The sequence below is a fragment of the Saccopteryx bilineata genome, chromosome 4, assembly GCF_036850765.1.
Source record: "Saccopteryx bilineata isolate mSacBil1 chromosome 4, mSacBil1_pri_phased_curated, whole genome shotgun sequence".
NCBI classification, from domain to species: domain Eukaryota; kingdom Metazoa; phylum Chordata; class Mammalia; order Chiroptera; family Emballonuridae; genus Saccopteryx; species Saccopteryx bilineata.
The window spans coordinates 249,864,509-249,880,920 of NC_089493.1; the positions used below are offsets into that span (position 1 = coordinate 249,864,509).

The 16,412-nt window shown below is 41.1% G+C and overlaps 1 protein-coding gene across 1 annotated transcript; it reads left to right on the top strand.

Annotated features, from left to right (window-relative positions):
* Nucleotides 1-11,553: 11,553 nt before the first annotated feature.
* Nucleotides 11,554-14,559, top strand: LOC136335671 (uncharacterized). Its single transcript, XM_066276816.1, is given in 5 exon segments — nt 11,554-11,631; nt 11,890-12,547; nt 12,550-12,789; nt 12,792-13,004; nt 13,007-14,559. Coding segments are annotated over 5 exon segments (2,742 nt in total).
* Nucleotides 14,560-16,412: the final 1,853 nt, after the last annotated feature.

Here is a 16,412-nt window from a genome sequence, read left to right on the forward strand (position 1 = left end):
TACCTGACCTGCAGATGGTGGAACACTCTGAGAAGAATATAGTTAGAACTTAACTAGTGTGTGAATATAGTAAATAAATAAAATTTGACTAGACAATAGAATCTTAGGTAAGGTGTTATGGAATGGCCCATTGCATGGCCTGGGATGGGAGCGCAGTCGGCAAGATAAGAATGCTTTGCTAAGAGACTTGTTTTATGACTGAAGGCAGTTGCTGGGCTTTCTCAGTGAGACATTCTCATGAGATTTATATACTTTCCAAGGTTTTTCATTCAGATAATAGAGAGGAATATGGGGGGATCTGTAGAAGCAATAGCAATTAATGCCTTCTGATATTATGTTGCTACTAAGCTATCTTGCAGGTGCACTCTATATATCTTTAAGCAAAAGTTACTCTTGATGTTATGCCAATTTCTTAATAAGCAAGCCTTTTGAAGTTTTGTGAAAAAAATTAGGACACTGCATGAACTTAAGGCCATTTGCCTGAGCAAGCGGTGGTCCTTTGCTAGTCCTTGATGACTTCGTCTGCTAATCTCTCTCTGCGCCCTTGACTCACAACAACAGTAAAGTAGAGTTATTAATTAGTACTAATCTTTTAGAAGTTTGTACTGATATTGTTATTGCTATTCAAGTTATTGTATATCTGTACTTTGAATGACTTACCACCTGATTTGTAGCTTATAGATATGAATTAACTGTTATCTGGAAATATGTAACCATAGTAAAACAAAATACCATGTGATTGTAACTTAGTGTGTGTGCATAAAAAGAAAGCTAGACCAGCATTTGGCAGAGATGCCTGGCAGAGATTAGAGGCATTAGAGATGCCTCTAAATGCTAACTAGAGAATGAAGAGAAAGAAAAGAATTTGGCTCTTTCACTCGATTCGTGCCAACGCTGTCTCTTCCTGTGGGACCCCTGGATTCCCCCCCAGGGCTGGACCCCGGCAATTCAGCCCAAGGATCAAAGCATTATTCATGTGTTTAATGCTCTCTATATGTGAAACACCCTGTAAAAAACCTCATTGAAGCTATGAACTAGGATGAAGACTTCTCCATAAAGGCACACTGGCATGACTATATCATTGCATCATGTCTCCTAAATATTCAGAAGGCCATAAAGGAGATAAAGAGTGAAACTTTAAATGCCAGCTGGAAAAATCAGTGGCCAGCAGTGGTCCACGATTATAAGGGACTATGTCCTGAAGAAGTCCATCACTCTGGTAGATAAGACCGTGAAGCTGACAAAACTACTGGGAGGAGATGGCTTCAATGATATAACTCCTGATGATGTTAATGACCTGATCGATGTCCACTCACAACTGCTGACAGATGGAAGACCTGACAGAGATGATGAAGTCAGCAAGCAAAGAAGAGGAACAACAGAAACTAGGGGTTGAAGAAGAAGAGGGGGTAGGCCTAACACTCAGTTGCCTCACAACCATGATCAGAATGGCCAAAGAACTTCAGCGAGTGGCTCAAGAATGGGACCTCCAGATGCTTCATTCATTGCAATTCTCAAAAACAATTGAGGGTGACATATCAGTTTATAAAAACCTTCTCATCTGGAAGAAAAAATGGTGCCAGCAACTGTCCATACCTATGTTTCTTGATTGGAAGAAGACACCAGTTATACCTACAACTATAGCAAAAACAGAAGTTACAGACAAGGGCGAAGATATCACACCACCTGATGGAGTGCCTGATGAAGTGGCACCTTCAGAAGAGCTGTAATGCTCTTCTTGGCTGTACAGTGCATTCATCTCATCATCATCACCTTCATCATCAGTACTGCAGATAATTCATCATCTTTACATTCATCTCATTATTATCACCTTCATCATCAGTACTGCCTAGATAATTCATCATCTTCATCATTCAAGTTGTAGTATATTCAATGGTGAGTACCCATATAGAATTTTACATGTTGTTAAAATTACACAGGTTTAAGAGTGTAGAAAATGTTTAAGAGCATAGGAAGTATTTATAAGAGTGTGGAAAAGTTTATAAGAGGGTGGGGAAGGTTTATAAAGCCTTAAAATATATATAAATAATAAAATAAATATAAAGTTGCTACTTTGCAGATTTTTGTCTATTGTGGGGGTTCTGGAACCTAACCCCCATGAGAGATGAGGGATCACTGTATTCTCATTTTATAGGTAAGGAGACTGAAGCTAAACATAATTCAATGATTTATCCAGCTAATGAGTAGCAAAGCCATTGCTCTATGATTAAATTTAGCTGCTCCTGACACAATTTGTTCCCACCTGGGATGCATCAAAATCAGAGAAGCTGGTTAAAATACAGCTTACCAAGGGTGGAATCATGGAGTGTTCCTGAGAAGCCACCAGGGTGCAGTGAGTTCTGGGGCTCACCTCCAGGAATGACTGCTGAGTTCACCTTCCAAACACACCTGTCCAAAGAGCTTGAAGTTGACTGCATGACCACACATGCCCCTTAAATACCCAGACTTAGCCTGACCAGACTTTAGTCAGGCATCTCTCCTCCCTACGGGCCCTGAACCTTGACTCCCTCAAGTCTGAGAAAGCACCAAAATAAAGAGCTCTTCCTTACCAGCTCATGCTAGGGATGGGCCAACTCCAGAAAGAAACATTTCCCATCAAACCACTCATCCTGCTGTCTGTCCACCCTCACTCACTTGCCACTTTTCTCCTCAAAAAGTTTCCGCCAGCCCCGCTTCTCCCTCCCTATGAAGGAAAAGCCTTTTTCTGTTTGGGGTGGAGATGCTTGTAGATCCAAGTGTCCTCCCTACTGCCATCAGCTTATGGAGCACAGATTTCCTCACCTAAGTCAAGATTTGTTTGTACACTACTCACAAAAATTAGGGGATATTTCAAAATGCACTTTCAAGATTAGGGAATGTGCAGATAGTCTAGTACTTTCAGCCTTTTGTATAGTGCATTTTCACCAATGAAATTAAAGTTAGATTTCCATCTCATTTGCATAATCAAACAACTTTCTTTGACTTGTTTACTTTTCAGATATTCTTGTTTAATAAAAAATAGGCTTCTTGCTGACCAGGCGGTGGCCCAGTGGATAGAGCGTCGGACTGGGATGCGGAAGACCCAGGTTTGAGACCCCGAGGTCGCCAGCTTGAGCATGGGCTCATCTGGTTTGAGCAAAAATTCACCAGCTTGGACCCAAGGTCCTTGGCTCAAGCAAGGGGTAACTCAGTCCGCTGAAGGCCCATGGTCAAGGCACATATGAGAAAGCAATCAATGAACAACTAAGGTGTCGCAATGCGCAACGAAAAATTAATGATTGATGCTTCTCATCTCTCTGTTCCTGTCTGTCTGTCCCTATCTATCCCTCACTCTGACTCTCTCTCTGTCTCTGAAAAAAAAATAGGCTTCTTTTTTATCACTTCATATTTATTTTGAAATATCCCCTAATTTTTTGAGCGGTATATTTTGACCAAGCTTCAGCCATTGACAGAGCCTCAGTCTTCACAGAGGGGAGAACCTGGCGACAACATTAGGGTTCTCTTGTGGATGCAGCAACCTCATGGGGATTTGATCCCATAAAAAGCACAGGGTGTTGTCACAGACTGATGGGTGTTTGCTGAGGCTCAATAAGGACCTTTCTGATCTTAGCTTTAGGATTCACATGAGGCCCAGGGAACCCTAATATTGAAAGGCTTCCTAGGTCTCCAGTTTTCCTCAAAACTCATAGAAGGAAAGAGTGTAGGCCATGGAATATTCATCTCCAGAGAGGCAGCTGGCATGACAGCATCCTCCAGAACATTTGACAGTTGTCAAAATCTCTCTGGTCGAAGTGACCTTGAAAATTGTTTCCCTCTAAGGAGCTGCCACCCTTGGCTTCTGAACATACAGGGTTGAGAAGCACATTTTTCATAAACTATGTCTAAGCAGGATCTAGTCTGCCTCCCCAACCCTCCACCTCCCAGCTGAACACATGACCAGAGTTCTGCAAAGCCAAGGCCAGTTCTGCAAAGTCTCCCAGGCTTGTAAGGAGATTTTATGGAAAGAAAATGTCAAAAATGAAATTAAAAGAACTTTTTTCTAAATGCTAAATCGCTTCTCAAAAGAATTAGCAAGCATTAGGTTTGTCTCTAGTGTAATGTTAAAATGGTGACATGATGGTTTTTTCTATTAGTAATTACATAATTATGCCCTATGGCAAAATTCTATGATGTTTCCACCTCTTTTCCACAACAGAAAAAACTTATTCTTATTCTTTTCTAAAAAATTATAACTTCCGGAGTGACGTCACGGAAATGGCGCCGTGAGAAGCGCGTCCGACAGCTCTCCCCTAAATCACAAAAAATTTATCAACTAGAAACAGAAAAATTTATCCTCGGAGCATTCCGGAGTTCCACACAAACTGAAAGCAAAAGGACTGTTATCACTTGAATCTGAGAGACGAGGGTGTGGAGGAAGGTACCGCAGCGACGCTCATTCAAGCCGCCAGGGAGTGCGCCCGCGTGCTATCAATAAGACCACCCTCAGATGCCGATAAGAAAGAGGAAATCGAATATTATGGATACAAAAGAAAGAGAGGTAACACAAATAGATGTGGAAAAATCTATGGAGAAAAGACTTAACATATTGGAAGCCTTGGAGCTAAATGACAGAGAATTTAAACTAGAAATCTTAAAAATACTCAGAGATATACAAGAAAACACAGAAAGGCAATATAGGGAGATCAGAAAACAACTCAATGAACACAAAGAATATATTACCAAGGAAATTGAAACTATAAAAACAAATCAAACAGAAATGAAAAACTCAATTCACGAGCTGAAAAACGAGGTAACAAGCTTAGCTAACAGAACAGCCCAGACTGAAGATAGGATTAGTGAAATAGAAGACAAACAACTTGAGGCACAACAGAGAGAAGAAGAAAGAGACTCAAAAATAATAAAAAACGAGAAAGCCCTACAGGAATTGTCTGACTCCATCAGAAAGAATAACATAAGAATAATAGGTATATCAGAGGGAGAAGAGAAAGAAAATGGAATGGAGAATATACTCAAACAAATAATAGACGAGAACTTCCCAAGCCTGTGGAAGGAACTAAAGCCTCAAATTCAAGAAGCAAACAGAACACCGAGTTTTCTTAACCCCAACAAACCCACTCCAAGGCACATCATAATAAAGATGACACAAACCAATGACAAAGAAAAAATTCTCAAGGCAGCCAGGGAAAAGAAGAGTACAACATATAAAGGAAGGCCTATTAGATTATCATCAGATTTCTCAGCAGAAACTCTACAAGCTAGAAGAGAGTGGACCCCAATATTTAAAGCCCTGAAAGAGAGGAACTTTCAGCCAAGAATACTATACCCATCAAAGCTATCCTTCAAGTATGAAGGAGATATAAAAACATTCACAAATACAGAAAAGATGAGAGAATTTATCAACAGAAAGCCCCCACTCCAGGAAATACTAAGGGGGGTTTTCCAACCAGATTCAAAGAACAAAAGAAAACAACACCACAAGTAACAGCTCCACCAAGAACACAATAAAACCAAACTTAAACTGTGACAACAAAGGAAAAAAAGGGGGGAGAGGATGGAGATTAACAGTAGCAAAGGATGATGAAGTGCAGAAATACTTATAAGATAGGGTACTACAATGAATATGGTAGGTACCCTTTTCATTACTTAATGGTAACCACCCTTAAAAAAACCACCACAAAAACACTTGACTTAAAAAAGGTAGCAACAGAGGAAAGAAGTATGGAACACAAACAAACAAAAACAAATGATAGAAAAACAAAAGAGAAGAATCAAACTAGATACAAAACTAACAGAAAGCAATTTATAAAATGGCAGTAGGGAACCCACAAGTGTCAATAATTACACTAAATGTAAATGGATTAAACTTACCAATAAAAAGACACAGAGTAGCAGAATGGATTAAAAAAGAAAATCCAACTATATGCTGCCTACAAGAAACACATCTAAGCAACAAGGATAAAAACAAATTCAAAGTGAAAGGCTGGAAAACAATACTCCAAGCAAACAACACCCAAAAAAAAGCAGGTGTAGCAATACTCATATCTAATAATGCTGACTACAAGACAGAAAAAGTACTCAGAGACAAAAATGGTCATTTCATAATGATTAAGGGGACACTGAATCAAGAAGACATAACAATTCTTAATATATATGCACCAAACCAAGGAGCACCAAAATATATAAGACAGCTACTTATTGACCTTAAAACAAAAACTAACAAAAATACAATCATACTTGGAGACCTCAATACACCGCTGACGGCTCTAGATCGGTCATCCAAACAGAGAATCAATAAAGATATAGTGGCCTTAAACGAAATACTAGAACACTTGGATATGATAGACATCTACAGGACACTTCATCCCAAAGCGACAGAGTATACATTTTTCTCTAGTGTACATGGAACATTCTCAAGAATTGACCATATGTTGGGCCACAAAGACAATATCAGCAAATTTAGAAAAATTGAAATTGTACCAAGCATATTTTCTGATCATAAAGCCCTGAAACTAGAATTCAACTGCAAAAAAGAGGGGGAAAAACCCACAAAAATGTGGAAACTAAACAACATACTTCTAAAGAATGAATGGGTCAAAGAAGAAATAAGTGCAGAGATCAAAAGATATATACAGACAAATGAAAATGAAAATACGACATATCAGAATCTCTGGGATGCAGCAAAAGCAGTAATAAGAGGAAAGTTCATATCACTTCAGGCCTATATGAACAAACAAGAGAGAGCCGAAGTAAACCACTTAACTTCACACCTTAAGGAACTAGAAAAAGAAGAACAAAGACAACCCAAAACCAGCCGAAGAAAGGAGATAATAAAAATCAGAGCAGAAATAAATGAAATAGAGAACAGAAAAACTATAGAAAAAATCAATAAAACAAGGAGCTGGTTCTTTGAAAAGATCAACAAAATTGACAAACCCTTGGCAAGACTCACCAAGGAAAAAAGACACAGGACTCAAATAAATAAAATCCAAAATGAAAGAGGAGAGATCACCACAGACATCATAGAAATACAAAGAATTATTGTAGAATACTATGAAAAATTATATGCCACCAAATACAACAACCTAGAAGAAATGGATAAATTCCTAGAACAATACAACCTTCCTAGACTGAGTCATGAAGAAGCAGAAAGCCTAAACAGACCAATCAGCAGGGAGGAAATAGAAAAAACTATTAAAAATCTCCCCAAAAATAAAAGTCCAGGCCCAGACGGTTATACTAGTGAATTCTATCAAACATTCAAAGAAGACTTGGTTCCTATTCTACTCAAAGTCTTCCAAAAAATTGAAGAAGAAGCAATACTTCCAAACACATTTTATGAGGCCAACATAACCCTCATACCAAAACCTGGCAAGGATGGCACAAAGAAAGAAAACTACAGACCAATATCTCTAATGAATACAGATGCTAAAATACTAAACAAAATACTGGCAAACCGAATACAACAACATATTAAAAAAATAATACATCATGATCAAGTGGGATTCATCCCAGAATCTCAAGGATGGTTCAACATACGCAAAACGGTTAACGTAATACACCATATCAACAAAACAAAGAACAAAAACCACATGATCTTATCAATAGATGCAGAAAAGGCTTTTGATAAAATACAACACAATTTTATGTTTAAGACTCTCAACAAAATGGGTATAGAAGGAAAATATCTCAACATGATAAAGGCCATATATGATAAACCATCAGCCAACATCCTATTAAACGGCATAAAACTGAGGACTTTCTACCTTAAATCAGGAACAAGACAGGGTTGTCCACTCTCTCCACTCTTATTCAACGTGGTGCTAGAAGTTCTGGCCAGAGCAATCAGACAAGACAAAGAAATAAAAGGCATCCATATCGGAAAAGAAGAAGTAAAGCTATCACTTTTTGCTGATGATATGATCCTATACATTGAAAACCCGAAGGACTCCACAAAAAGATTATTAGAAACAATAAACCAATACAGTAAGGTCGCAGGATACAAAATTAACATACAAAAGTCCATAGCCTTTCTATATGCCAACAATGAAATATTAGAAAACGAACTCAAAAAATTAATCCCCTTCACGATTGCAACAAAAAAAATAAAATACCTAGGAATAAACATAACAAAGAACGTAAAGGACCTATATAATGAAAATTACAAAGCATTGTTAAGGGAAATCGAAAAAGATACAATGAGATGGAAAAATATTCCTTGTTCTTGGATAGGAAGAATAAATATAATCAAAATGGCCATATTACCCAAAGCAATATACAAATTTAATGCAATTCCCATCAAAATCCCTATGAGATTTTTTAAAGAAATGGAACAAAAAATCATCAGATTTATATGGAACTATAAAAAACCCCGAATAGCCAAAACAATCCTAAGGAAAAAGAATGAAGCTGGGGGCATTACAATACCTGACTTTAAACTATATTATAGGGCCACGATAATTAAAACAGCATGGTATTGGCAGAAAAATAGACACTCAGACCAATGGAACGGAATAGAAAGCCCAGAAATAAAACCACATATATATGGTCAAATAATCTTTGATAAAGGGGCCAACAACACACAATGGAGAAAAGAAAGCCTCTTCAACAAATGGTGTTGGGAAAACTGGAAAGCCACATGCAAAAGAATGAAACTCGACTACAGCCTGTCCCCGTGTACTAAAATTAATTCAAAATGGATCAAAGACCTAAATATAAGACCTGAAACAATAAAGTACATAGAAGAAGACATAGGTACTAAAATCATGGACCTGGGTTTTAAAGAACATTTTATGAACTTGACTCCAATGGCAAGAGAAGTGAAGGCAAAGATAAATGAATGGGACTACATCAGAATTAAAAGTTTTTGCTCAGCAAGAGAAACTGATATCAAAATAAACAGACAGCCAACTATATGGGAACTGATATTTTCAAACGACAGCTCAGATAAGGGCCTAATATCCAAAATTTACAAAGAACTCATAAAACTCAACAACAAACAAACAAGCAATCCAATAAAAAAATGGGAAGAGGACATGAACAGACACTTCTCCCAGGAAGAGATACAAATGGCCAACAGATATATGAAAAGATGCTCAGCTTCATTAGTTATTAGAGAAATGCAAATCAAAACTACAATGAGATACCACCTCACCCCTGTTAGATTAGCTATTATCAACAAGACGGGTAATAGCAAATGTTGGAGAGGCTGTGGAGAAAAAGGAACCCTCATTCACTGTTGGTGGGACTGTAAAGTAGTACAACCATTATGGAGGAAAGTATGGTGGTTCCTCAAAAAACTGCAAATAGAACTACCTTATGACCCAGCAATCCCTCTACTGGGTATATACCCCAAAACCTCAGAAACATTGATACGTGAAGACACATGTAGCCCCATGTTCATTGCAGCACTGTTCACAGTGGCCAAGACATGGAAACAACCAAAAAGCCCTTCAATAGAAGACTGGATAAAGAAGATGTGGCACATATACACTATGGAATACTACTCAGCCATAAGAAATGATGACATCAGATCATTTACAGCAAAATGGTGGGATCTTGATAACATTATAAGGAGTGAAATAAGCAAAGCAGAAAAAAACAAGAACTACATGATTCCATACATTGGTGGAACATAAAAATGAGACTAAGAGACATGGACAAGAGTGTGGTGGTTACCAAGGGTGGGGGGGGAGGGAGGACATGGGAGGGAGGGAGGGAGAGTTAGGGGGAGGGGGAGGGGCACAGAGAACTAGATAGAGGGTGACGGAGGACAATCTGACTTTGGGCGAGGGGTTTGCAACATAATTTGATGACAAAATAACCTAGACATGTTTTCCTTGAATATATGTACCCTGATTTATTAATGTCATCCCATTACCATTAATAAAAATTTATTTAAAAAAAAAAAATCTAAAAAAAAAAAAAAAAAAAAAATTATAACTTCCAAAAAATGTGTCTGTGATGCTACCAGCACAGTTCTGAAGAAACACTAGTACAGCACTCCCAGTAGGTGGTGCTCTTTCTTTCCTACTCCCCTGGAGCTAGGCAATAATAGGTTGATGAGAAGCCACGTGCATTAGGAGGCAAAACCTAGAGTGGAAATAGCTGGGTCTAATCTTCCAGTTTACCACCTCAGGCCACTGTGGGCTTAGGCAAGGCACTAACCAGTTCAAGTTCCAGTTTCTTGACCTGTGAAAGCAGGCAAATACAACATACAACCAGCCTACCTCATTTAATTGAGAAAATGGCACTTGGAGAGTGCTTTACAATAGCAAAGTGTTTTAGAACAGCAAAGCAATAAGTACGTATAAAGTGCCATCATTAGGACCTTCAACTCACTCCAGTGCAATTGCTCTTTCTCCCCCCCCAAAGGGAAAACATTTTTCACCTTACTGATGTACCCAATGTCTTCTTAAATGCTTTTATAAAAGAGAAATACTAACAAATACCAAACTGCATAATGTATGCAAATTTCTTCAATACAATTCTTAGATAATATGTGCCATAAATTTAAGTAACAGCACTCCACTAATTTAAGGCCTTATTTGAACTCTTGGGTAGTGAGCAAGCAATTTACTACCTAACTCAGAATTTTTTGTCTTTGTAACGGACCAGGAACATGCAACATTTTTCTAAACAAGTCTTATGATAATGTTTTCAATATATTCTACTTCTCATTTTGAACCTCCATTGGAGAATTATTCCATTGCCACCATTTTGTAGAGAAGAAAACAGAGGCACAAAACAAGTCAATCAAAACAAGCATTTAAATATGTTTCTCTAGTACTGGGCTTAAAAAATAATGAATTTAAAAAGCAAGTCCATGCCTTGTGTGAATGTGCCTTGTGCAAATGTACCTTGTGTAAATGTGCCTTATGTGCATTTGCTTGTGGGAGGCCTCCATGGACCTGGATTTGGAAGGGGATGTCAGAGCCAGAAGCAGAAACATTAAGAGCAGGGGTTCTCAAACTTCTTGAAGTCAGGGTGCATTTAAAGTCCTACAAATTGTAGGTGCACTATATACTGTAACCGTGAGTGGAAAAATTCTGCTTGACCTTTTGACTAAAATTAAAAAAAGCAGGAATTGACCGCTCCCTACCATAAACCAATTAGAAATTTGCTAAGAGCTAGTTCACAGGAGGCAGCTGGACCCCAACCTGCTTACGCGAATAGGTATGTGTTCCTGATAAAGATAGAGATAGGATAAGGGTTAACGACTAACTGCCAACTCAGCTTCTGTAAACAGTTGCTTGCTTGCCTACCAAAGTATAAAAGCCCTTGCAAAAAGACTGAGAGTGCTCTTGGCCACCTCCTTGCTTTGAGCCCGCTCACGAGTGTAATAAACTTTTTCTTCTGTTTTACCCACACACTTGGGTCTAGAGTATTCGTGGTGTGCCCTCGGTCAACATTTGGAGGTTCCACCGAGATCCCACTTCCTCTTAGACCATGAGACGCACGCCTGACGCTTGGTGAGTGAAACTGGCGGTGGCTGTCAGGCAGGGACGTGAGTCCCTCCTGGCTGCGACCGACAGATGTGTCAGGGGGTTGCAGGCCATGACTCTGGGGGACGCCCTGGAGTGTGAGGATGACCAAGGACGCTTGGAAGTCCATCTGCTGTCTCAGACAGAATCTGTAGATTTGTTGCCAGTTTCCAACTGAGCTTGTTGGTCCGGACTGCTAGGTTTATTTTTAGTTTCATTTTGCCATTCACGGCGCAGCCGGCTTAGTCTATTCGTCTTTGTGATTGTCCTGGTTATTGTCTTATTTGTGTGTTATTGTCTTTTTGGGTTTGAAATGGGACAGAAAACTTCCAACCAACTGTCCCTGACTTTGTCTCATTGGTCTGAGGTTGATGCCAAAGCCCATAATCTGTCTCTTCTTGTTAATAAGCGCAAGTGGCAGACTTTCTGTGCCTCTGAGTGGCCCACCTTCGGAGTAGGTTGGCTGACCACTGGAACCTTTCACAAGGACACCATAAAGGCAGTTAAAGCAGTTGTCTTCAATCCAGGACCTCATGGCCATCCAGATCAACAGCCTTATATTTGGGTTTGGGAAGACCTGGCCAACGACCCTCCTCCTTGGGTCCCACCTTTCCTTCCTCCCCCTACACCCTCCCTTCCAATAACCCTCTCCACCACTCTGGGCCCTCCCAGACCTGCTCTAACTCATCCGGACATCTGCTCTATGCTTCCACTCAAACCTCCAGAGCCAATGGTGCCTGCTTCATCCCTGTATCCCCCACTTCCCTCTTCTGTTCTCCCTGAATCTCAAACTGACCTTATTCTTTTTGATTCGGGACTCCCACCTCCCTATCCCAGGGATGTCCCTGCCAGCACTGCAGGTCCCCAGCTTGGGGCCCCACATCAGGACGAGCGGGGACCATCAGTGGAGGGTCCAGCCCAAGGTACCCGGAGCCAGAGAGCACAAAACCCAGATGACGTGGCCGTCACCCTGCCCCTTAGACCTTTCGGACCCCCTGTCCCTGACGGCCAAGGGGGGAACATGCCGGCGCTTCAGTATTGGCCCTTCTCCTCCTCAGATCTATACAATTGAAAAACAATAATCTGCCTTTTTCAGAGGACCCTGTCAAACTTACTGACCTTCTTGAGTCTCTTATGTTTTCCCATCAGCCCACTTGGGATGACTGCCAGCAGCTCTTAGGTATCCTCTTCACCTCAGAAGAAAGAGACCAAATTCTCCTTGAGGCCAGGAAATTGGTTCCTGGACCTGATGGTCGTCCTACTCAACTCCCCAACCTTATAGATGAGGCTTTTCCCCTGAGGCGGCCTAACTAAACCCTAATATGCCTGAAGGTAGGCAGCGACTCTTACTCTATCGCCAGACTCTGATGATGGGTCTCCGAGCGGCGGCGAGACGCCCCATTAATTTGGCTAAGGTAAGAGAAGTAATTCAAGGGCCAGAGGAATCCCCATCCAGATTCCTAGAGAGACTAATAGAAGCCTATAGGAGGTATACCCCTTTCAAACCTGAGTCTGAAGAACAGAGAGGGCACTGGCTATGGCTTTTATAGGACAGTCAGCTACTGATATTTGGAGGAAACTCCAGAGGATGGATGGGTTACAGGACATGGCTCTGAGAGATTTAGTCAAGGAAGCTGATAAGGTATACTATAAAAGAGAGACAGCAGAGGAAAAGGAGCAAAGATTAGAAAAAGAACGTGAGGAGCAGGAAAGTAAGCGAGATAAACGGAGAAATAAAGAGTTAATGAAGATTTTGGCTACTGTAGTAGGGAAACAAGATAGAAGAGGAAAGCATAGTACCTCGGGCCCAAACCAAAAACCAAAATTAGGACCTAACCAGTGTGCCTACTGTAAAGAAGAAGGACACTGGGTCAGGGATTGCCCTAAGAAGAAGAAAAAGAAGACTGAGGAAATCCTTGCCCTAGGAGATTAGGGGCATCAGGGTTCAGACCCCCTCCCCGAACTCAGGGTAACATTCAATGTGGAGGGGACACCAATCAACTTTGAGGTGGATACAAGAGCGGTTTACTCCGCCATGCAGAGCCTGCTGGGTCTCCTCTCAAACAAAAAATCCTTGGTCCAGGGGGCAAATGGATGCCAGCATAGGTCATGGACAACTAAAAGGACAATGGACCTGGGGAGGGGAAAAGTACAGCACTCCTTTCTGGTCATACCAGAATGCCCTGCCCCACTGCTGGGGTGGGATTTGCTTACCAAGTTGGGGGCGAGTATTGATTTCAAACCTCAGGGACCAGAAATAATATTCAGTAACCCTCTTGTCAGTCAGCCTGTTGTGACCATGCTGACCTTGTCTGCTGAAGATGAGTATAAACTGTATGAGACCCCTGCCCCCGGACCCCATTCAACAGAAGACAGGTGGCTTCAGAGCTTCCCAGAGGCCTGGGCAGAAACGGCAGGGCCAGGATTAGCTGTACAAAGGCCTCCGGTGGTAGTATACTTAAAACCCTCTGCCACCCCCATAAGGGTCAAACAATACTACATGAGTAAAGAGGCCCAGGAAGGCATTAGACCTCACATCCAGAGGCTGCTAGGACAAGGGATCCTGAGGCCTTGTCAATCAGGGTGGAACACCCCTCTGTTACCAGTGAAGAAACCAGGGACAGGGGACTATAGACCAGTCCAGGATTTGAGAGAGGTTAACAGTCGGGTAATGGACATACATCCAATGGTCCCAAACCATTACAACCTCCTCAGTACCCTGGTCAGAGTGCAACATTGCCTATGGAAGCAGTTGTCTGACCTTTACCAGCTGGCAGGAGACAGGACCCCGCATCGCTACCAGGTTGGGGACTTTGTCTACATCCGGAGACACCAACACCGGACACTCGAACCCTGCTGGAAGGGACCCTACCAGGTCCTCCTCATCACACCCACCACTGTAAAGGTTGATGGCATCGCTGCTTGGATCCATACTTCATACCTCAAGCCTGCTCCTGCTCCTGATGACCAGTGGACAGTGGAGAAAACATATAATCCCCTCAAGCTGTGTGTCTGCCACTGCAACAAATCCCCAACAACCGACCCAGCAGACATGGCAAGTGATATCGGGGACCAGTGACATAGTATGGGAAGTGACTTCCAATGACCATCCCCCCTGGACTTGGTGGCCGTCCCTGTATCCAGACCTCTGTCAGCTTGCGGCAGGGCTGGAGACTTGGGACATCCCGACCACGGACCCTGCTAGACCCCTTCCTTGTAATATGTCTAGGAACCCCGTCTGCCTCAGACAAGGCCCGTTGCCTGCAGACTATTTCAATTTCCCCTAACAGTTCCTATTTAATCCCTGAAAAAGGAACTCGATGGGCATGCAGAACAGGTCTAACTCCCTGTGTGTCCACTCAGGCATTTAACAACTCTCAAGATTTTTGTGTAATGGTTAGGGTTTTCCCCCGCCTTATATATCATGGGGATGAGGACTTTGAAGAGACAGTTGAGGGGCGGACCAGACATAAAAGAGAGCCTGTCACACTCACCCTAGCAGTACTGCTGGGAGCCAGGGTATTGGCAGGATTAGGAACAGGAACCGCTGCCCTAGTTGAAGGACCCAGACAAATGGTCTTGCTAGAGTCTGCTATTAACCAGGATTTAAAGGCCATAGATCAGTCAATAGAAGCCTTAGAAAAGTCACTAACCTCTCTCTCCGAGGTCGTGTTGCAAAATAGACGAGGCTTAGACTTGTTATTTCTGAAAGAGGGTGGTTTGTGTGCTGCCTTGAAAGAAAAATGCTATTTCTATGCCGACCACACTGGAGTAGTAAGAGACTCCATGAGCAAATTAAAAGAAAGGCTGAAGGCTAGAGAAAAGAGACTACAGGACCAGCAGGGATGGTTTGAAGGGTGGTATACCAAATCACCCTGGTTGACTACCCTCATCTCCACCTTGGCAGGACCCCTTATAGTACTACTGCTAGTTGTCACTATTGGACCGTGTGTCTTAAATAGACTAACCACCTTCCTGCAGGGGCAAATAGGGACCATAAAACCCATGATTGTAAAACAGCATTATGAAAGATTAAACCAGGACTCAGATCTCTAGGATTAGAGATATGCAAGAGAAAGAGGAGGAAATGTAACCGTGAGTGGAAAAATTCTGCTTGACCTTTTGACTAAAATTTAAAAAAGCAGGAATTGACCGCTCCCTACCATAAACCAATTAGAAATTTGCTTAGAGCTAGTTCACAGGAGGCAGCTGGATCCCAACCTGCTTACGCGAATAGGTATGTGTTCCTGATAAAGATAGAGATAGGATAAGGGTTAACGACTAACTGCCAACTCAGCTTCTGTAAACGGTTGCTTGCTTGCCTACCAAAGTATAAAAGCCCTTGCAAAAAGACTGAGAGTGCTCTTGGCCACCTCCTTGCCTTGAGCCCGCTCACGAGTGTAATAAACTTTTTCTTCTGTTTTACCCACACACTTGGGTCTAGAGTCTTCGTGGTGCGCCCTCGGTCAACATATACAAATTTCTGAGAAATATGTAATAATAATTAAGTCAAATATTAAAAAAATATAAAGTCAAAGTGTGCTTTTATGATAATTAAACAAAATAAATACAACAAAATTAAATTTATTCTGACATTAAAAAACATTTTGTTACATTTTTTGGGTTATGCTTTTTAGAATTCATAAAAAAGAGGGGTTAAATATAAAAAGAGATGAAAAGGTTATATATATATATATAATCTTCTTAGTAAGATTTAGTAAATTCGGCAGGTCCAGGCCCGAATGTGTTAAGTTTTTTCATTCTTGTGTTTATGAGAAACATGAGCCTGATGTGTCCTAGCAATTTCTTCAAAGTTTGGAGATATATTTGAAAGGCAAATTCTCATTTCCTTGTCAATACCTTGAAGAATTCCTCTCTTTGTACTCTTAATTGTGTTGAGTGCAAAAAAACCCCACCATACATATCATCTTT